Source organism: Capricornis sumatraensis, chromosome 10 (assembly GCF_032405125.1).
Source record: "Capricornis sumatraensis isolate serow.1 chromosome 10, serow.2, whole genome shotgun sequence".
NCBI lineage: Eukaryota > Metazoa > Chordata > Mammalia > Artiodactyla > Bovidae > Capricornis > Capricornis sumatraensis.
In genome coordinates, this window is record NC_091078.1 from 62,824,791 (window position 1) to 62,848,083 (window position 23,293).

Sequence of the window (23,293 nt, forward strand, 5' to 3'; positions counted from 1 at the left end):
GGTTCAATTCCTGGGTCGTGACGATCCCCTGGAGGAGGGCATGGCAACCCACTCCAGTATTCTTGCCTGGAGAAACCCCATGGACAGAGGAGCCTGGAAGGGCTACACAGTCGATGGGGTCACAGAGTTGGACATGACTGAGCAACTAAGCATGGCACAGCAGAGTGACTGAGAAAAATAACAGAAGGACTTGCATGAAGTTTTTAATTCATCAGTTCTCTAATCCTTTAGAAAAGCCAACAAAAATACTTTGACAGGTTTATGTCTGATTTTGAAAAGCATCACCTTTGTGTACTAAAAGAAAAAAATAAAATTTCTTTAAATATGGCTTGTTGGTCCCTTCTTTCATTTACCATTGTATTTGCTGCTGTTTACAAACGGGAGTGTCTATCTTCAGATTAATGTGTTATTCACTGATGTTATAACTTTTAAGGCAGATAGTAAACTATAAGTCTCATATATAAGACTTATATAAGATTTAGCTTGTCATGGAACAAACACTATTTTACAAAGCATAATAATGCTTCATTTTTAGAAACTGATGTAAAAAACTTGCGTAACTAAACAGCAAAGCTGCACAGGCAATGAAATGTAACCTTATGCTCTGATTAGGCTCTCTGCTTTTCCATGAGGCCAGAGTAACTTTCCACCTACAGTGGAAAACAGGAACTGTTACAAAGCCTGAAAATGTTCTAAACCCAAATCCCGGAACATTTTAGTAGGCTTAGCATCTTTAAAGCCTTTTAAGAAAAGTACTAATTGCTCAACTACCCCTTTCAAACAGCGCCAAAGAAAAGCTCTACTTTCTTATAAGACTTATTCCATTTATACCTTTTCCTAACTATGGTGAAGAGATTTATACCAAATCTTTGATTAATACTATTTTTTCTCTCAAAGCAAGTTCTTCGTGCTGATATCATAGATATTAGTAATCATTTTCGATCTTTGTATTACCAAGGACATCTTTCTCCATCTTGTTCTGAAGGATGAACAAAACTTTGAGGTGTACGTTTCAGGAGATAGACTGCAGCATGAAGACCCCCTATGTTGACCCAAACGGTATGCACCTTCCGCCATAGGTGTCCCATTCCAGATAATGCCTGTGTATACACAAAAAGAAAAGTAATTAGTTGATAACTGCTTCTCTACCACACAGAGGTCTTAGAAAAAACACTGGGAGAAGAGAAAATATTTCCTACTCAAATATCCCCAAGTCTAGTTAAAAAGGTCCCTAATTTGTCACAGGCTGAGGTTTCGTGCTAACATACAGCACCTTGGCAAAGCATTTCTTGTCCTGAGTCAGTAGTACAGCTCGGCCTGTCCCTGGCCTACAGACACGGCTCATCTCCCGCAGGCAAGCTGGATAAAGGTTCCAATTTCTCTTCTTGGAGCCCATCCTATAATAGGAAGTCGAATAAGTCACTTACTTTTGCAAAAGGTAAATAGCTAGGATTGTGTATGAGAAGTTATTAAAAATTCATTGCAATAAGAAAATCCTGAAGTATGAAAAAAGCTGCCTTTTAAAGCCACAGCTTTGCCATTTATGTGTCAATGAAATAAATGATCAGACTACTAAATTGCTTAGAATCTTGAATGGGATGAACTGGTTAAGGGAAAAAGAAACTGACAACTATAATAAGAAGTTGTCTTAGTATAAGCAGTTATATAAACCAAGATGCATGTATGCTCAGTGGTGTCGGAGTCTACAACGTGATGGACTACTGGAGCGGGTTGCCATTTCCTTTTCCAGGGGATCTTCCCGACCCAGGGATCAAACCTGCATCTCCCTCATTGGCAGGCAGGTTCTTTACTAGCTGAAACACTGGGGAAGCCACATAAACTAGTGATTAAAAACATTCTGAGATTTCCTCAACCTTTCTCTGAAGTATTAATGTAATTCAACAATGGGCTACAAAGTGGATGAACCTCCTGTGATGGTCAGGATCAAAGTGTAGTTAATACACTTCTGAGTTCTCAGAAGAAACAAAATGGGTGAATCTCTCATACTGTTAAAGGAAGTAAAAACCTAAGTCTCCTAAAAGAAACTGAAGATTTCTGACAGAATAAGCTCAAAGAAGATACAACAGACTTAGAAGACATGTGGGTACTAATACAATAACAAAGTAAAACTCATTTTTTACAAGTCTCACCTTTTTCCAAATGGCATGTCTGTTACAATAATGTCTATAGAGCCAGTTCTTAGTGGCAGGTTGCAGATATCCCACTGAATAGTATCTATGGGCAAGCCCAAGGACAGTTTGCTGTGGGGACAAAAGAAAAGGTGCTTCAACATATCCTGAAGAATGAAATTTTAAAAAGACTTCTCAAGAAACTATTATAATGTCCAAAAATTAAAATGAAATCAGTGACATCTGCAACTTTGTAACAATGTTTATGGTAGCACGTATGTGGAAAGCACAGATCATAAGCTAAAACATTTATAATGACAATATGTAAGAACAAGTAAATTTAGAAATTAAGACTGATTCTCAACTTTAATTGCATAAGAAAATATTTTAATATGTACTTGTTTTATAAGAACAGATTCTGAAATGAAAAAGTGATTATAAAGTCTGAGTTATGAATGAATCAAATCTTGGGATACACGTGGTCCTGTAAGACTATGAAATCATCAAAAGTGGTCCTGAAGCATACCAATAAGAAGACATTAAAGATTATATGGGTGGGATAGGCAAGTATTTGGTATTAGGTGACTTTTCCCCCTGGATTTCTCTAATTCCTGTAACATTTAGCACAAGATTGAGTTCCTTGTTTGTATTCAATTAAGTTTCAGACAAAAGGGCACCACTGCCATCTCCTTCCTCTTCCCTGAGACCTGGGAGGACAGCTAAGGCCCCTTCTCTCACCCCTGCATGGGGTGCCTTCTCCAAAGTACATTACCTACTCAATAAAATATCGCTTGTGTCTCTGTTAAGTCCCCAGCTGGATGCCTGCACGCATAATGGAAAATTTAATTAAAATGAATCTATGTAATTCTTCTATGCGGAAAAGAAGATATAGGAATAAGAAGGAAGACAGAAATTTAAATAGTTGCATTAGGATAAGGGAAATTATAGTTAAAATATTTTAAAAATATAAATTACTTTCAGTCAACTTAAAATTTAAATGGAGTCTCACAGTATGTATATTTGGTTATAATGTCACAATGCACTGGTTGTATTAATTCATAAAGCCAATATGAAATTTGATTATCTAAGTCTAAGTGATGCAACAAAATCTTTTAAATTTTTACCCTTCTTTAACTTGGATCTTGGTCAATAAAGATGAGATGTTATTTGCAGCTCTATTCACAGCCAATGGATTATTATCACCAGCAATATGATAACAGTTAGACCATTCTGTAGCCCCCTAAAAGACAAGAGTATTTATTAAAACAGAATTAGCAAACTGCAAAAAAAAAAAAAAAAACCCAAAATGATTAAAGGTGAAATCATTTCAACCACTTGTCAATATTCAAGACAATCCAAGTCAATAATCCAATGCTTTTCTAAAGTGGCAAAACACTGCATGCTGTCAACATTCCTACTTCCCTTGCTTGTAACACCCTCCTGTTCTGTTTGCTCAACTCTCACTCATCTTTGAAGACCCAGCTCAAACGTCATGCCTCTGTGACATCAACCCCAGCTCTCCAAGCTGTCTCTCATTTGCCTTTCCAAAAGCACTCTGTACATATATCTGCCACTGTACTTGTTCCCTTTTTCATACTTCTGTACCTATCTGGTCCTCAACAAATCTGGGAACTCCTTAAGGATAGGTCTGGTATGTTATTCAATCCTTCACCCAGTACTCCCTACCACACAGGAGGCCTTGCAGACTTTAAATGTACTCTGAAAAAGTTAACCAAATCAAACTGACTAACCTATACCCTTTTGTGATTATGGGATTTTTATATAATCTGAGAAACGAATACTTAAGAATTTAAATGAAGTGTAATCTTCATTACATGGGCTTTTGAATGATAACCACTATATTCTTGAAAGGATTTTGTAAGTTTAAAATATGTCAACAGAACATAAACCCTGAGCTTTTCATATTATTTGTGCAGTGAGGTGATACACTACCATAGGCATGAACAATGTTCTGTGCAGATTAACAGGTTTCTGACATGAAAACACGAACAGTTCTCCCCTTGGTTTAGGGATGAATAACAGCACCTCTTTCTTGGTAAACAGTAATACCCCCTCATCCATGGACACAGTGCTTCATAGCTGTTTCTTTTGCCCAGATCTTTGAGGGTAATGGAGAAAGGTGATGTTGGGAGGAGGATGAAGAGTTTGATGAAAGCCTCAGGTGATTTTTGATTGCCCAATATTCATTTTTTCTTCTAAACCTATTTATATAGATTTTCAGCTCCTGAAAGACAAGGCTTTTGTAGTACTCCAAAGTTTTAAAGGGAGTATTCTAAATTAAATATTTTAGACTTTGGTGAACAAACTGTCTCTGCTGCTGCTGCTGCTGCTAAGTCGCTTCAGTCGTGTCTGATTCTGTGCGACCCCACAGATGGCAGCCCACCAGGCTCCCCCATCCCTGGGATTCTCTAGGCAAGAATACTGGAGTGGGTTGCCATTTCCTTCTCCAACGCATGAAAGTGAAGAGTCAAAGTGAAGTCGCTCAGTTGTGTCCTATAACCTGTCAATTCCTTTGATAATTTCATTCATTTGGATCATATATCAGCCTAGGTTTTTCTACATTGACATTCTCATGTCTACCCCTACATGGAAAGGCCTCAAACATTTCTTTTTATCGGCAGTGCCAGGGGCTCTTCTGGACTGTCTCTAGCTCTAGTTGTGTATTTCTTGACATGTATTGAACTTCACTGCTATTCCATACAACAGACACATCATGGTTTACAGCTGGAGAACACTCTGATTTGTTTCCAGAATTCTTTGCGACAACAACTGATTTTCCTCTGTGTGGCTCCTGAGCCAGAGTAAATTTCTCTAGTTGATACTAGCAGAAAACAGCAATCATCTGGACTACTGTGATTTCCTTCTGGGATCCTAATTCCCAAGTGGCAGATGTCCTTTCCTAAGTGCACTCTGGATTATTTTTCCCTTTGTAGGTTGCTTTGGACTTGTTCATGTGTCCAGTTTCTGCTCACTCAGAATCTGTGGTACCTCCCTGAAGTTTCTTCCCATTGGCTTTGCTGCTGCTAAGTCACTTCAGTCATGTCCAACTCTGTGCGACCCCATAGACGGCAGCCCACCAGGCTGCCCCGTCCCTGGGGTTCTCCAGGCAAGAACACTGGAGTGGGATGCCATTTCCTTCTCCAATGCATGAAAGTAAAAAGTGAAAGAGAAGTTGCTCAGTCGTGTTTGACTCTTAGCGACCCCATGGACTGCAGCCCACCAGGCTCCTCCATCCATGGGATTTTCCAGGCAAGAGTACTAGAGTGGGGTGCCATTGCCTTCCCCGCCCATTGGCTTTACATATACTATATTTAAGGAACTTGCTGTTTCACCAGTTTAAGCAATTTTACTGGGGGTGCCCTCTTCTCCATTATTATAAAAGTTTAGATAATATTGATTCAGTAACAATGATTCAAGCAAACTCTCCTGTTAAATGTTCTCTACTTAGAAGATGCCTTTCCATTTCTTGCTTTGCTTTAGGTAGTTTTTGAGTCCTCTCAATGTGATGGTATTTTTTTTTTTTAAACTTTGTAACCTTGCTATCATGGCATCTAGTCCCATCACTTCATGGGAAATAGATGGGAAAACATGGGAAATAGATGGGAAAAATTTAAAAAAACTTTATTTTTTTGGGGCTCCAAAATCACTGCAGATGGTGACTGCAGCCATGAAATTAAAAGACGCTTACTCCTTGGAAGAAAAGTTATGACCAACCTAGATAGCATATTCAAAAGCAGAGACATTACTTTGCCAACAAAGGTCCATCTAGTCAAGGCTATGGTTTTTCCAATAGTCATGTATGGATGTGAGAGTTGGACTGTGAAGAAAGCTGAGTGCCAAAGAATTGATGCTTTTGAACTGTGGTGTTGGAGAAGACTCTTGAGAGTCCCTTGGACTGCAAGGAGATCCAACGAGTCCATTCTAAAGGAGATCAGCCTTGGGTGTTCTTTGGAAGGAATGATGCTAAAGCTGAAACTCCAGTACTTTGGCCACCTCGTGTGAAGAGCTGATTAATTGGAAAAGACTCTGATGCTGGGAGGGATTGGGGGCAGGAGGAAAAGGGGACAACAGAGGATGGGATGGCTGGATGCCATCACTGACTCAATGGACATGAGTTTGAGTGAACTCTGGGAGTTGGTGCTGGACAGGGAGGCCTGTCATGCTGCGATTCATGGGGTCGCAAAGAGTCAGACACGACTGAGCGACTGAACTGAAATGAACTGAACTGAACCTTGCTAAACATCCTAAAAAATCAAAATGATGTTCCTAGGTTTCCTCATCATACTACTATACTTACTCCCTCAAGAACCTAAGTGGATTAGGAAACATAATCTCACTTTATAGAGATTAAATGCCCTCTTCCAGTTTATGCTTATGCCTTCAATTATCTTTTCTGTTCAAGTCTACCCATTTGTCTACAGAAATGGGACTCATCAGTTTGTAATTCTCAGCCTTCTCTGTAATCCAGTGAATAAACATGACTTCTAATCTAAAGTCTAGCCCTTGGCTATTTATAGTAAGTGGCTACATCCTTATCACAAAAGTTCCAGCCTTACTAGTGTAATTCACTCAAATCTTGGGTCCATGGACTTAACCTTGGTCATTACCCATTAGTTCTAGAACATTCTGGATGCATCACTTTCTTATCTAAAAGCTAAAGAAAAGTTATTACCTCAATTGGTATTGCCCCTGTTCCACACATCGGATCAACTATTATATCAGTGGGCTGAGGTGCACAGAGCCTAGAGAAGAAAACAGCCTATGTGAACAGATGTCAACAGCCAAGACACCCACGACGACTACTCCTGATGCTGTCAGATCACAGGTCTGTTATGCCAGCCTGAAGAAACAACAATCAGTATTTATTTTAAAGATAAATTTGTAACTATATGTTGAGTCTACATCCTCACACTTAAAAAAAGTTACACATAACTAAAAGTCCTCTATCGTCCGAAGTCTTTTTCACTTTGAATGGAATTTGGCTTGTAGATCTTTTCATGTGTGTGTGTGTGTACATATGCTTTTAGAAAATACCTGTTATTTTGTATATAAACTTGTGTTGTTACATTGAAAACTCAAACGTGTCAAGTACAACATGTATCAATACAAGTTTACTGGCAATTACTCATTCAGGATTCCTTTCCTAATTACTTTTAAAGACAGTAAAGGTTGCTATTAAAATAACTACTTTAGTTTTCAGCTCTTAGTATTTGCCAGGCATAGATTTAAGGTCTTTGCATGCATTATCTCTTTTAATCCTTTTAACAGCCTTGTGAGATAGGTTACTGTTACTATTCTCAGTTACAGATAAGCTGATGCAAACCCATCCATCTGTGGATGCAAAGCTAATAGGTGACAGAGTCAGAATTAGAGGCATTACTGTTAGTGGCTTAAATGTTACCACCTCTATGAAATATCTCTTCCTCAGACAGGTGACAAGGTTCTTCTTTCCTTCTTTTGTCCTGCTATTCTTTCCACATTCTATTATGGTTCTCCCTCACAAAACTGAGATTCCTGAGGACTAACACTGGACTCCTTTTTAAAATTAATTTGTATTGGAGTATAGTTGCTTTATAGTTGGTAAAGAATCTGCCTGCAATGCAGGACACTAGGGTTTGATGCCTGGGTTGGGAAGTTCCCAAGGAGAAGGAAAAGGCTACCCCTCCAATATTCTTGCCTGGAGAATCCCATGGACAGAGGAGCCTGGCAGGTTACAGTCCATGGGGTGGCAAGAGTCGGACACAACTTAGCGACTAAACCACCATGCTGCTGCTGAGTCGCTTCAGTCATGTCTGACTCTGTGCAACCCCACAGACAGCAGCCCACCAGGCTCCCCCGTCCCTGGGAATCTCCAGGCAAGAACACTGGAGTGGGCTGCCATTTCCTTCTCCAATAAATAGTTGCTTTAATACTGGATTCTTATTGTAACGCTTGTCCAGCTTTCAAGAGTCTTCTCCAACACCACAGTTCTGGACTGCAAAGAGATCCAACCAGTCAATCCTGAAGGAAATCAGTTCTGAATATTCATTGGAAGGACTGATGCTAAAGCTGAAACTCCAATACTCTGGCCACCTGATGTGAAGAACTGACTCATTGGAAAAGACCCTGATGCTGGGAAAGATTGAAGGCAGGAGGAGAAGGGGATGACAGAGGTGAGATGGTTGGATAGCATCACTGACTCAATGGACAGGAGTTTGAGTAGGCGCTGGGAACTGGTGATGGACAGGGAAGCCATGGGGTTGCAAAGAGTCTGACACCACTGAGCAAGTGAACTGAACTGAACTGTCCAGCTCTACTTCCCCATTCCTGCCCCTCAAAACACAGAGCAACAGAATCCTTGGCAACCCTCTTGGGAGTAAGCAACTCTGCACTCCCAGCCACTGTTGCTGGGTCTGAGTAAACACATGACCAAAACTGTCAATCAGATTCTCTCTAACAGTTGGCAACAAAGAGCTAGAAACCCTGGTTATTTAAAATCAGAAACATATAAATTTAGATGAGGGGGAGCCATTTATAGAGATAAGTAGAGGCAAGAGCCCATAAGCTCCCAGGGGAGATAAAAGTGACTGTCTAAGTTTCTGGTGGTTTTCTCTAAGACCAGGATCCTACTTTTCTTAAGACATGGCTTTCAGTTTTTCTGTGGGTTCCCCAAGACATCTCAGTATTTTGCCATCAATTCCTACTCCCACACAATCATCACTTTTTAAAATTTTAAATTAGCTTATTTAGGTTTCTAACAGTTGTACCCATAATAATTCTCTATATTCCTGGCTCCTACCATAATGCCTTCAGTAGATAATAAATGTTTGTTAAATGAATGATGACTAGGAGCTCTTCCTTAATCAAATGGGCCCAGTTTTCCTACTGTTGTCATTGAATTGACAGGTTCCATTGAATTGAATGATGACTAGGAGCTCTTCCTTAATCAAATGGGCCCAGTTTTCCTACTGTTGTCATTGAATTGACAGGTTCCAATTGACAGGAACTAGGTTTCCAAGGATGAGCAGGGGAAAAGAAGAAGCAAAGATTGGAAGACAAGGAAATAGAATTAACTACAAGGTATGCCAGGTAATGTATGTAACAGGTATTTTGCATCTGTTTCTGCATTTATTCCTCACTCATAATCCTTTAAGTCTCACATCAAACCTATTTTGCAGTCTGGCAAACAGAAACCTAGAGAAGACATCTTGTCCTAGTAGTGGAAAGAAACACCCAGTCAAAGGGAAACAAGCAAAGAAGAAAGCAAGCCATTTTGTTCTTTGTAAAGTAGAAAATTCCAGGATGATTCCTGGGTTTATGTGAGTATAAAATTTTAACATATAAGTAAAAGCTCTCTGTGTTCATTTATACATTATACACATTTATGAAATCTCTGCTATCCATCTGCTTCACTGCACAGAAATGAAACAGAACAAAATTTGTTCTATTTCTCAACATGGAATATATCCTTTCTAAACAGAAATGTGACAACTATATTCAAAAGGCAGATGAAAACTATGATTCTAATTTTAAATCAAGAAAATTGAGGTATTAATTACGTGATCTTTTCAGAATCTCAAGGAATCAACACTGGATACAAAGAAAGAGATCTTTAACATTTCATCCTGTTCTTTATCTACTAGATTCTAACACAGTACCTCACAGAAGATTTTGAAGGGAAAATTCAAAGCAAAGTGTCACTTGAACCTACAAGGCTAACTCATTCTCTTACCTGAGCATCCCATAGGCAAGAGTAGATCTAAGAGTTGTGGGTCCAAAATGTGTGATATTTCTTCGGTGGAGACTCTCCTCTGTCAACGCAATGCCCACAACAATTTCATTATCATGGATGTTCAAAAGAACCTACAAATAAAATAAGACAGAATAAAATAGCTTTAAGAGAGTTCAAATTATACTTATTACTAAGATTTTAAAATTTGAAGCTTCATTAATTTCTGTTACTTTATTACTAAGGTATACCTTGCATATAGTAAAATGCACAAATCTTAAGTATGTAGTGCAGTGAATTTTTGCACGTACATGCTGTGTAACCACCACCCAGAAAAAGATAGTTTTTCTTGCCCTCTAAGTCAGTACCCATCCCAAACTGTCATTAATCTGACCACAATCATGATAAATTTTTTTGAGCATCATATAAAGGAAATTATATAAGTATATACTATTTTAGAATTATTTTATTCTCCTTTTGATTCACTGTTTTCACAAGTTAGGTATAACCAGATTTCCTCCGATTTTTATAAGAGAAACATATTTTGAAGGTTTTCAGGCTTCTAAAATGCATTTAAAAATTTTTTAACTTTGGGGGAAAAAATTCCAAACATATAGAAATGCTTACAAGAATACTGGCACAATGAACTCTAAGTATACCCTTCATTTAGATTAACCAACTGTTAATGCCAGGCCACATATGCTTTAACACCTATTATTTTCTTAGTACTTTAAAAAAATTTGACTCATAAGTAATGCCTGTGAAAGAATTTTTTTGGTCCTCGTTATAGTCTTTCTAACACAGTTAAATATTAACTATTCAAATAAAAGAAAAATGGGTTCTTCTATCTTCCACCTCAAATTTCCTCATCATGATCTCAACAGCAGCAGTTAACACTTACCTAGCTCTGTGCAAACCACTGTTCTACACACTTTATATTTGTTACCTCATTTCATATCCACCCCCTCTGAGCTAGATATTATTATCCTCCTCTTATAGAGAAGGAAATTAAGACAGAAAGAGGTCACTTTTACTTGCCCAAAGTCATACAGCTCATAAACTGGGATTTAAACCCAGTTAGTGGGACTTTCTTGGTGGTCCAGAGGCTAAGACTCTGCGCTCCCAAGGCAGGAGGCCAGGGCTCCATTCCTGGTCAGGGAACTAGTTCCTGCATGCTGCAACTAAGAGTTCACATGTCACAACCAAAGATCCCACATGCTGCAACTAAGAGCTAGCACAGCCAAATAATATAAATAAATAAACCCAGGTAGTATGGCTCCTGAATCTGTCCTCTGAGCCCTTTTGCTAACTTATGGACATCACTGTTCTAGTTAGCCTGTTCATCATCATAACAGCTGTTACAAGGAAAAAGGAATGAGGAATTGTTCTTCCAATTCGATATGCAAAAATAACAGAGAGAATAACGACTTGCCCCAGATTCAAGTGTCCCTAAAGCAACAGTAAACAACCCCTTGGTAAAAACATCAGCTGCTAGAGGCCTTTAAACTGTTGGGAGATGGAAAGATTAGTCAGTATGGCCCACATGGAATCACCCATATAGCAGAAGATTGAGACCAAAGAGAGTGAGCATGTTAAAAAGGAGGATCTGAGCTTGGGAATATAGAACAATTTAAGAAAGAAGAGAGCCGGCTCCAGGATGAGTGTTAGCAATGATGTCCTCATTTTAGAAGGTCAAGGTTTGTTTTAAAAATATACTCCACTTCAGTAGTAAAGTCTGCAACCAAGACACACAACAACAAAACAGTTGCTTTAATTCTTTTGAATTTTATAATCTGAGTGTCCACACCATGTTAGAAAAAGCACGAGGTTAGAAATTAGAAAACTCAAATCTCAATAGCTCCCCCACCTACTGAGCATGTAGTATAGACCAGGTATCATTCCAGATACTTCAAAAGTATAATCTCATTTAACCTTTAGGACACACAGGTATAAAGTGTTATTGGCTCCAATTCAAAATAGAGGCTCAGAGAGAATATCTTGTCCAAAGCTACACAGTTATGGAGTACAAATCTGGATTTAGCTGTTTCCATTGCCCATACTCTTGTTAATGATACCCCATTAACTTTGTGACCTCAGTTTAATTGTCCATAAGACTAAGTCAGTCTTGAAAATTCTACAAATTTGTTATGACAACCTTCTTGAATCATCACAGTAAGAACATGCACTTACCTCCACATCAAAGTTGGTCATATCAGCCTTCCACTTAAAATAATCTTGAACAGAACCCCCAAAATCTCTTGCTGCCTCATTTGAAGAAAAGCAGTGTTTCTCTCCTGCCCTGTTGCACGTGACTCTAAACTTCAGCACTTCAGGATCACCTTCTTCTTTTGAGTTTTCCTCAGTCTCATCTTTGCAAGATGTCAAATCATCACCTATTAATGTTGATACCTCTTCTTTGATGGTTGGATTTTCATAACAGTCTAAGATCTGTGAATCTGAGACACTGTTAGTGAACTCTTTTTTAACATCCTTCTCAACTGTTGTGTCTCCTCGTCCATTATCAATCTTCTGTTTACCTGAATTTGGATTTATCTTACTGCGCTTTGTTTTTTTTTTCTTGAAACATGTGTTAATTTTCCATATTTTTAAAGGGTCTGACCATGGAAGCTTCCCAGCCAATTCCTCAAAATCCTTTAGAACTTCCTCCTATAAAAGACAGAGAATGAAACCCATTAATTTCATTCATTTTTTACCACTTTAATTGAACAAATAAACTCCTACTTTGCCTATGGACTACATTAATCGCTATGTTGGGGGTGGCAGGAATATAGGACAAAAGAGTAAATAATATAATGCCTGTAACGGAGGAAATTAAAGTCTTAATTGAGAATATTAAGATTTATACAAATTAAGGCCACTACAGAATAATACAAGATAGAATGGCAGATTACAAGCTGGGCTTCTCGATTAAAATGTAAGCAAGTAAGGAGCTATTAACAGTGGTTACCTCTAGGGAGGGGGAGTGGGTGGATGAAAGACATGAGAGGGCAGCAGACCTCTCAATGACTGACTTCCTATTTAATTTTGTGGCTGTGTATATATACTATATAGTTTTGAAAACAAAAAACCCAAACTTTAAAAATTAAAGAGGTATCTATCCAGTCTCTAAATATTATATACAGTCATCTGTGAAAAAAGTAAATCTGATCATGTGTAAAGTATCTCAACAGCTTATTACATCCCCCCAAATTTAAATTCCCTAAAAAGCCCAAATAAGCCAACTCCTGTCTATGTTCCTTTTCTTGTATCATGTCAGGATCATCTCTCCCAAGCTCCCCACCTCTGCGTCACATGTGAAGGTGTGTGTTTCACACAGCCTCTCTGCACTGCTGGTTCCCTTCTCATTATTCAACAGCAATTTAAAAAGCACATCTTCTGAGAGACCTGCTCTACCCTCAAGTCACTCTCTTCTCATTTTATTTTCTTTAAATAACTTAGCATCATCTAAAGTTCTTAGGTTCATTACCAAGGCCCCTCTCAGAAGGTAAGTGCCGGGACTTCCCTGGCGGTCCAGAAGTTAAGACTCTGAGCTTCCAGTGTAGGGGGTGCAGGTTCAGTCCTTGGTTAGGGAACTAAGATCCCATACGCCACACGGCATCGCCAAAAAGAAAAAAAAACAAGAAAAAGAACAACAGAAATACCAACTTGATAGTAATAGAATCTACATGGTATCTGTTAACCTAGAACCTGAACATAAGAATTCTAACACAAGAATTCCTGAGTGCAGGGAAGCTCAAGCAGAGGTGTAGGAAGACACCTGAGGAAGAATACCTACACATCTCAGGCAAAGGGGGGAGCAGTCTCCAAAGGAGGAATAAATAAATTCTTCTTGGAAAAGCAGGGAAGAAGAGCATGCATCAAGAGGGAGCTTCCCTGGATCTTGTTTGTTTCCAAAAGCAGCAGAGGCGAGAAATGGAGGCTGAAAAAGGACTCTCAGAGACTGGCTCTATTTGCTGGAGAGAAAGAATAGAGATGTGCAGAAATTATACTAAATAACCTTAAGTTCCTGAACCCTTCCAGCTAGGGAGAAGGAATGGTTAAAAGAACTCAGTAAATGGTATGGAAAGTATACCTTAATAAAGCTATTTAAAAAAAGGAAAAGGAGAACTCATTCACCCACAACCTTTTGCCAGAAGGAACTTCAGAGTGAATCAGGGGGATTTCTTGCTGGCCTGGAACAGTTCCTGAATCTCCCATCAAGAAGGAACTCCCTCATTCAAGGACGAGCAATTATCAAAACTTATTAGCACCAAACTTACATGAATGGAAAAAAGGAGGCAAGGGACAGAAAAACAAACAGCAGAAAACAACAAGTGACCAGAAAGATACTGACACAAAGCAACTGAAATCCATGATGAGATATGTTGACATGAAATCAAAAATATGTAATAAGGAAATACTTCTGCTAACCTAGTAAGAGCTCAAAGAAGAGATATAAAAGCAGGAAAAAGATGAGGGGAGCTGCCAGAAGAAGATCAAACAGGAGTTTGTAAAGTTCAAAGAAAAAGTTGAATGAGAAAACAAAACCATTGCAAAAATGAAGACCACATTGAATGCACCACTTATGAAAGCCACTGCTGAAAATACAGTAAGGGATGTGAAGGAAAACAAAGCAAATACAGTAAAAATGAGCAAAGATTTTTAAAAGGACTAGAGAGAACAACAGAAAACATCAAAGACAATCAAAAGAGATCCTACATATGTATAACTGGTTTATCCCTGAGAAAGGGATTTAAAATAAAACATATTAAAAAAAAATAATTCAAGAAAACTTAAATATAAATGGATACAAATTGCTCTATAGCTTGACATGTCCTAACTAGGAATTATCAACAAGGAGACATATTCCGGTGACTTCAAAGATTGAAAAAAAAATCATCTGGGCATCAAGCAGAAATAACAAGAAAGCAACAAATAAGGGGGTGGAATAACAGGCTGGCTTCAGATTTCTCCATGGCAACATTTCATGCTAGAAGAGAACGAACACCGTCTATGATATTCTTAAGGAAGGACAGCATGACTCCCAATTTTTAACCCAAACTATTAATCAAGTATAGAGGTGAAAGACAAACATTTCTGAACTCATGCCATCCAAGAGATAAACCTGTAACAAAAAGACAAGCAGTGTGCCTATAATCAATTTAACGAAAAGACTAAAATGAAAACAAACACACAGATTATGACAGCAAAACAGAATGTAAATGTTACAAAGGGATGTATCCTTGGAGTGAAAGGTAACAGAACATGGCAAGTAATTTAAGCACACTGATATCTTCTTCTCTTATACCCTGAGGTCAAAGGATAGAAATTAAAGCTAATGTTTTTTAAAGTATACTTAAAGGATTTAAAGGCATATGAGTCAACACCAAGAAAAATTATAAAACTGGACGGAGGGGAGACGTGGAAAATATGCCAACTTCATCACTGCTCTTAGGAGAGATTCAAGAAATACTGTGTAAACTATTTATAAAAGTTAACAGCTAGATAAAGAACACAAACTTTCCAAATATTTTAAAACACATGCATGTGGAAAAAGCAAACACATAAATTTTTAAAAAGCTGAAAGTGTGTAACATAAACATGACAGAACCAAGACCAAACATTTCTGTCGTATCAATGGAATAAACTTATCAAACGGAAAATGATCATGACAGAACCAAGACCAAACACTTCTGTCCTATCAATGGAATAAACTTATCAAACGGAAAATGATCCTCAGACTGAACATGTACAGGGATGTATGTAGGATGTTCACTGCACTACTGTAATGACGAGAGTGTGGAAAATCCTAATGTCCTAAAATGGGACTGATTAAATTGTGATGCAGTCAAATCCAACAATGATAGTGGCGTGATCTCCAAGATCACAAGTAAAAACACGGAACAGGACAGTATGTATAGTATACTTCCATTTGTGTAAACATGTAAAAAAAATACACATATTAAAATATCTCTTGAAGGATATCTAAGAAATTGGTAATAACTGTTGCCTTCAAGAAGGGAAATGGATAGTATGAAGACAGAGGAACATGCTTCATTGTATATCTTTTCAATCTTTACAATTTCGTTCTAAATAAATATATAAACTGGCTAAACAATTTAAATCACAGTTGTTACCCTTTAAAAAAAATTAGTTAATAAAAAAGCTAATAGAATTCATGATATCATCTGAGTGTTTAAAAATAGAGAACCCATTAGGATGCTTAAACGAACAGGTTTTTATAGACATGTGAAAGTATAATGCAACAAAGGAAAAAACTGATGGTCAACAGAATGAAAACTAGAAGCCAAACAAAACAAGGTTCTACTGGGGGCATGCTGCAACTCAAGTCCACGAAGGGCTTAACAATTTTTCATGGTCATATGCAACAGAAGTTGCCCTTGCAGAGATCTGAAAATCTACTTTAATCCTTGCTGTTTTCTTCTGGGATTTCTACCAGTAACCTCCTTTGCAGTTACTTAGAAGGCAGCTCTGGAAACATGGCTCCATAATATCAAATTCACCTCCAATTAGAGAGATCAAGAATACCCAAAATAATACAAATTCCAGGATGGCAAAAACATGGCAATTGAAGAAAATATTATTAATAATACCCTAGTAGGTTAGAGGCAAGAATTTAAGATGGACACATATTTTTAAAATATGTCAACATTTATTCATGTATAGAATCAGCTATTAAAATTTTGAAATACGTAAGAGCAAAGACTGTCAGCAGCCTGCCTGTTATTTACTAATTCTGTAGATATGATTTGGTTGGCAATGCCCATCAGAAGGCTGAAGGGTTATAAAACTAGTGTTAAAAGTTACATTTTTAGTTAATAAAATTATCATCTATTTTCAGTCTGAATTCTTTTTGGTCTGTTTTTTTCCAGGTTGTGGGTTCATATCAGTTTGACTGGTTTCTGAATGATGGTTTGGAAATCAACCTGTTACCAATAAATAAAAATTAGACAATCAGGCAGCACATCATAGTTTTAAAAAGATTATTTCTAATATAGGCAATAAAACTGAAAGAAAAAGGTTTTCAAGCATTTGACTCTGGAAATGAGACCTTTAAAAAGCAATGTGGAAAAATACTAAAGCTGGCCTGCAATCTATTTTCAGCCTTCAGCTTAGGCAGAATCTCAATATTTAGGAATCTGATGCTAAATACAAGTTAGGAACAAAGCTGTTGTCCTAACAACTGAAGGAGTATTTAGATATTACTTTGGCTTTATTTCAAAATACAAGTTAGAGAAGAAAGCAGGGCAAAAACAGAATGGTGAGAGAAAGTGTTATTGGTAAATGACACAAACTGATGCCTGCTCTTTGCTTCACAGCCGGGAAGCAATTCTATTTGAATCCATATATATCAGGAAAGCTCATCTAAGGTGCCTTTCTTTTGTCAGAAAGTCAAATCATTTGTTCTATTTCTTGTTAAGTTTTTGTTTTTCAATATTGATTTTTATTTCTTCAATTATTCTTTCCCCTTTAAAAGAAAATGGGATATAATTAACATATAATTTAGTCTCAGGTATATACAAAATGATTCAGTTATTTGTTTACCCTGGAAAATGATCACCACAAGTCTAGTTAATATCTGTCACCATACAGGTTTCTGGTGATGACAACTCTTAAGATCTACTATCTGAGCAATTGGAAAATGTGAGTACAGTATTACTAACTACAGTCACCATGTTCAGTTCTCTTATAACTGGAAATTTGTATCTGTTGACTTCCTTCACCCATTCCCCACACCCTGCAATAATAATTTTTAAAAGCAACTTTTAGAAATGGATTATCAACAAATCTCTGGATTTTACTGTAAAAGCCTCCCAGTATTCTGTTATCATCAGACAAGGCAATGGCAATCCACTCCAGTACTCTTGCCTGGAAAATCCCATGGACGGAGGAGCCGGGTAGGCTACAGTCCATGGGATCTCGAAGAGTCAGACATGACTGAGTGACTTCACTTTCACTTTTCACTTTCATACATTAGAGGAGGAAATGGCAACCCACTCCAGTATTCTTGCCTGGAGAATCCCAGGGACGGGGGAGCCTGGTGGGCTGCCATCTATGGGGTCGCACAGAGTCGGACATGACTGACCACGACTTAGCAGCAGTAGCAGCAGCATTCTATTATCATAAAAGAAGCAGTAATGTTAAATGATACACAGAATATGAAAAGTGGAAATAATCTCTTTGGGAAGATGGCTGAAAATTAGCTTCCATGTTTAGGAAAGCTTACCTTTGTTTCTTTGAACTGGTAATCCTTAAACTCCTGAACAACCACAAATAAATTATCAACTGATCTCAGACAATGAACCTGGGTAGGGAAAAAAAAATGTTAAGAGACAAATTCTGGGCAAGCTTTTGAAGTGCATAAACTATCAACATTTAAATATAAAAATTAGGTACAAAGATTTTAAAGCAGCTAATACCTATAATTTGTATTTAAAACTTTTCCCATTTCCCCACCCTCCCATCTTTTTGGCTACCCATCAGGTTCTATTCCCCTACAGAAAAGGAAAAAACACAGATGGAAGACTAGAAGCTAGAAGTATTCTGTAGGCAACATGAGTTAGGGGAGAAGGAAAAGATGAAGCAGTGAAATAGGGCTTTATTCTGCCTTCACGGCTCTCTGGGGTATACTGTGTAGGGTCTGATTTTCAGCTTGGTGATTATTAGCTAAGTAACCTTGTGCAAATTACCTATTATTAAGCTTAACGATTAATGAGGATAACGATAGTGCCTATCTTTACAAAGCTGCTGAGGTTATCAACTAAACATTGGATGAAAGATACAGGTCTACTATACGCCAGACACTAAGAGCTTGGGAAATGTTGACCAAAAAAACCCCCAAAACACAGGCAATAATCCCTGCCCTCGTGTTGCTTATGTGGTATTAAGATACAGCTTAGTATTCACTCTAGAGGGATGGCAGTTTGCTGACCTTCACTTCTCACCTTCAGTGATCCTAATTACTTTTGAGCATGAATAAATTTGACACAGATAGAAAGAAAAATCTCTCCCTTTATGCTTCAACACTGAAGTCTAAATTTCAGCTACATGTCAAAGTAAATAAATTCTAAGAGGAACAGCAGATACTAAGAATTTCTTTCTGAGTCTCACAGGATTTTTTCTGGTGAATTGATCCTCAGGAAATATTAGGATCAATTCTAAAAGAAAAAATAATAATAAAGCAAACTTACAAATCAGTACCCAACAGAAAATGCAGGAATAGTTTAAAATCACCTGATATAGCGCAGAGCAAAGAAAAGCAGTAAGGATTCCAGAGAGGTCTGTAAACTAAGAAAGTAAACATAAAATCATCTATTTAGAAAGCCATTTTAAATATTACTTCATTCAAACCTGAGCCAGACTGTCCACTGAAATGTCAAAATATATCTTGCCCCGGTCTTTGCTGATTTTGCATGATGACCCCAATTTCTCTCTCACTTCATCTGCAGCTGTTTGCTCAAAACCAGTAGGCACAGTGGCACCAATAGTGACTTGGAGATGCTCAGACTCACTTCTGGGGCCACTTTCAGTCACTTGTACAGACATCTGGTTCTCACGAAGATTCACATCCAGGAGCTGGTTAGTGGCTTCTTGAACATCAGACATATTGGCAGTGCTTCGAAGATACTGAATATAGTCCCTTTAAAAGTAGTACAGAAAAGAAAAAGAAATAATGCCCAAACATTATCACCAAAATATCTAATTTGGAAGTCTAACAGAACAATCCAACATAACCAAATCAGTATTCACCAAAGTTATAGGGACTGAATAACATGGGTCAAAGTGGAGGATTTAAAATACAGTATTATTAAACAAGCAACACAGATACTATAAAAGAAATGTAGACAGACAAATCTTTCCACAGTATGCAACGTTTGGTTTGAGATCACCCATCTTGATGACAGTCATCACATAACTACATAAGTTAATCTCAAAACAGAGATTGCTAGAGCACATTTAAAAATATTCCCGCATTTAATTCTTCTTCAGCTAGTAGTTAAGCACACGGGGCTTTGGAATTTCAGACCTGGGTTTGAATTCTTGCCCTGGACATTCAAAAGTTGAATAACCTAAAATAAGTTTATTTTCCATTGCCTCTATTTCCCCACCTGGCAAATGGGAAATGAATAATGGCTCTCTCCTAGGGTTATTAAAAGACTTATGATGCAAGAATGGCATACTACTGCCAGTTCCTACTTGCTAATTAAGGATGTCTATCTTCCTCTTTGAAATGGATAGTGATTCATGCATTTAAAAAAATAATTAACTGAACATTTACTGTCTTGTGATTACAAATATTTGAATGCCTAGGACAGGACAGGCTCTGGGATACATGAATGGGCATCAATAGAGATCTGTGAACTATCTGAAACTAACTGTAAGCGAAATTTCCTTTATCTGAGCATTGGTATGGTGGGAGGCAGGGTGGACTAGAGAGCTGGTAGGTGGAGATCAAAAGTTCTCGCCAGATTTTCAAAGTTTCGTAACCCCAAACAACTTAAGCAGACACGGAGTTCCTACACTGTCCCTATTCTGTACCCGGGACAGGCGACACTGTCTAACACAAATAAAAGTCCGATCCTGCCATTAGTGAAAGTCGCTCAGTCGTTTCCGACTCTTTGCGACCCCATGGACTATACAGTCCATGGAGTTCTCCAGGCCAGAATACTGGAGTGGGTAGCCGATCCCTTCTCCAGGGGATCTTCCCAACCCAGGGATCAAACCCAGGGATCAAACCCGGGTCTCCCGCATTGCAGGCGGATTCTTTACCAGCTGAGTCAACAGGGAAGTCCATTGTTCCTGCCATTAAGGAGCTCACAATCACTAAATAAGGGGGCGGAAGCCCACGAAAGGGCGTATCCAACCAAGGTCAGAGTGCCAACCAGTGGCGCAGGCGGGAATGAAACCCACGTCTCCGGACTCCCACCCGAAGGGCCCTAATCACGGGAATCCCGGGGAGCACGTGAAGCCCAGGGAAAGGGAATTAGAAGGGGTCCACTGCGGATAGAGCTGAAATGCAGCCAGTGGCCCGTCTGGGTCTGAAGACGAAGGTCACTCCTCCCGGCCGAGGGTCAGCGGCGCCCCACCTGGCCACTCCCAGCGTCCGGTTAACCGGCCGTCAGCGCAGACCCTTCCGGCTCCGGGACCCCGCCGGCCTAGCGCGCCTCGGTCACACTACCGGAAGTCGCCTCCGTGACCCGGAAGCGGAAGTCTGGTGGCGCGGCCATAACGGCTCCGAGCCGGGGGTAGCTGCCTGTGAGAGGTTGCTGAGGGAAGAGCATGCGTATAAAGACCTGTACGCTGTGGCGCCGAATCTGTGGTGGACCGTCCCCGCGGGACTGAGTCCTCAGCAAACTGAACCGGGAAGGCCGCAGGCCTCGTCGCCTGTCGTCATTGTAACTAATTTTAGAGAGCGCTAGTGGCACTGGCACTGAGTAAGCGCTTCACACGCGTCATTTGTTCAATAGCTCTCAGGTGGCAGGTGCCCCCCTTTTTAAAGCCGGGGGAACTGAGTCTGACAGAGGTGGACTGTCTTGCCTAAAAGGCAGCTTTTTAGAGGCAGAACTGGGATTTGAACCTGGCTGCTGTGAGGCCAGAAATCTTGCCTTTAGTGTGTGAGCCAGTATTGCTGAAACTGGGCCTTAAGTTGTGCTTTGGCTTCATTATTTTTGCCCACTTGTACGGTTGTTAACATTTTTCTCTAAATGTATAATTTTTAAACTTCTGCTTTTTTAGGTGGCTTGCTTTCTTTTTAAATTTTTTGGCTGCACCGCAGGACTTTTGGGATCTTAGCTTCCTAACCAGGGATTGAACTCTGGCCCCTTGCATTAGCAGTGAGTAATCTTAACTGTTGGACCACTAGGGAAGTTCCTAAATATATAGTTTTAATGAGATACTTTAGAAAGAAAAATTTTTACAATTCAGCAACAAAAAAATAGTTCAGTTTAAAAATGGGCAAAAAATTGAATATCCGTGGAGAAGACACACATATAGTCTATAATCACATGGAAGGATGATCAAGGTTTCTAGTCACTAGGGGAATGCAAATTAAAGCCACAATGAAATACCTATTTGAGTGGCTAAAGTTTTAAAAAGAGTACAGTTCCACGTTTCAGTAAGGGTGTGAAGTAATGGAACAGTTGGGTGTTGCTGGTGGGAATGCAAAATGGTACAGCCACTTCAGAAAACAGTTTATCCTTTCCTCAAAAAGTTAAGCAGAATTGCCATATGGTCCAGCATTTCTACTGGTATGTATATACAAGAAAGCTGAAAACATGTTAAAACAAAAACTTATACCTAAATGTGCCAGCAGCTTTATTTATAATAACTCCAAAGAGAAAACAACTCGAATACCCCTCAGCTGATAAATGAATAAATGTGATATATCCACACAATACAGTATTATTCAGCCATGAAAAAAGGAATGAAATCCTGGAACGTGCTACATTATGGATGAACCTTGAAAACATGCAAAATGAAAAACAGGAACAAGCCCCCCCTCAAAAAAAACCTGTCCTGAAAGATCACATGTTCCATTTGTATGATATGTCTAGAATAGGCAATTAGAGACAGAAAGATTAGTGGTTGTTTAGGGCTAGGGGAAATGAGGAGGTTAGAAAGTGATAGCTAAAGGGTATGGGGTTTCGTTGGGGGTGTTGAGAATGTTCTAGAATTAGATAGTGATGGTTGCAGAGCACTGTGACGATGCTAAGAGACACTGCATTGTGCAGCTTAAATTGGTGAATTTTATCTTAAAGGAAACTTTTCTCTCATGGGAAACTCATGTGCAAAAATGATACTTCTCTCATAAGAGTTCCTAGAGGATTTAAATAAGATTAACATGTTATCAGACATAATTAAAATAGATGGTGCCCTTAAATACAGTGGAAACAAAGCAAGGTTATTAAGTTTTGACCAAATAGTGTTTCCTACAAAAGGTTGTAAATGTTAAGGCCCATTCTCTTTTTAGAAGGGCAAATTATCAAGTGTGAGAGACAAAATTGCACAAAGTGAGACCTTTTGACTTAACGAGAGGGATTAAAATTGAAAAGATTCTTTCCTCTTGATTCAGTGTTATTTAATGCATACCTTTTTAAAAATCATCTCTCTTGAAAAAGTCACATACATGGGGAAAGTTACCCTAAGACAGTATCTACTCACAGTGTTTTGTTAGGTCTGTGGTTTAAACAACAGACTTTTTTGAACATTACATGTCATGCTGTGGTTTAAACAACAGACTTTTGAACATGTCGTGCACTCTCAAGAACTAAGGATCTAGAAATGAATTTTTTTTTGAGCTTCTATTCTATGAAAAAGACAATACAGAAAAATACATATCACATTCCTATGATGATAAGTATTATGGAGAAAAACTAAGCAAGATGGGAGATGAAGAGTGCTAGATGGATGGAGG

At 38.6% G+C, this 23,293-nt stretch overlaps 1 protein-coding gene across 2 annotated transcripts; it reads right to left on the reverse strand.

Annotated features, from left to right (window-relative positions):
* Positions 1-204: 204 nt before the first annotated feature.
* Positions 205-21,046, reverse strand: THUMPD3 (THUMP domain containing 3). Of its 2 annotated transcripts, none has more exons than XM_068982465.1 (10): positions 20,967-21,046; positions 19,231-19,519; positions 18,107-18,184; positions 12,049-12,525; positions 9,862-9,992; positions 6,823-6,892; positions 3,254-3,369; positions 2,151-2,261; positions 1,274-1,397; positions 205-1,100 (listed from the first exon to the last, which is right to left on the reverse strand). In XM_068982465.1, exons 2-10 carry the CDS (start codon positions 19,483-19,485, stop codon positions 951-953), a joined length of 1,512 nt encoding a protein of 503 aa, XP_068838566.1. In that variant the 5' UTR covers positions 19,486-19,519; positions 20,967-21,046; the 3' UTR covers positions 205-950. The 2 variants fall into 2 exon arrangements, with proteins under 2 accessions (XP_068838566.1, XP_068838567.1); XM_068982466.1 differs by lacking the exon at positions 20,967-21,046 and adding an exon at positions 20,650-20,768.
* Positions 21,047-23,293: the final 2,247 nt, after the last annotated feature.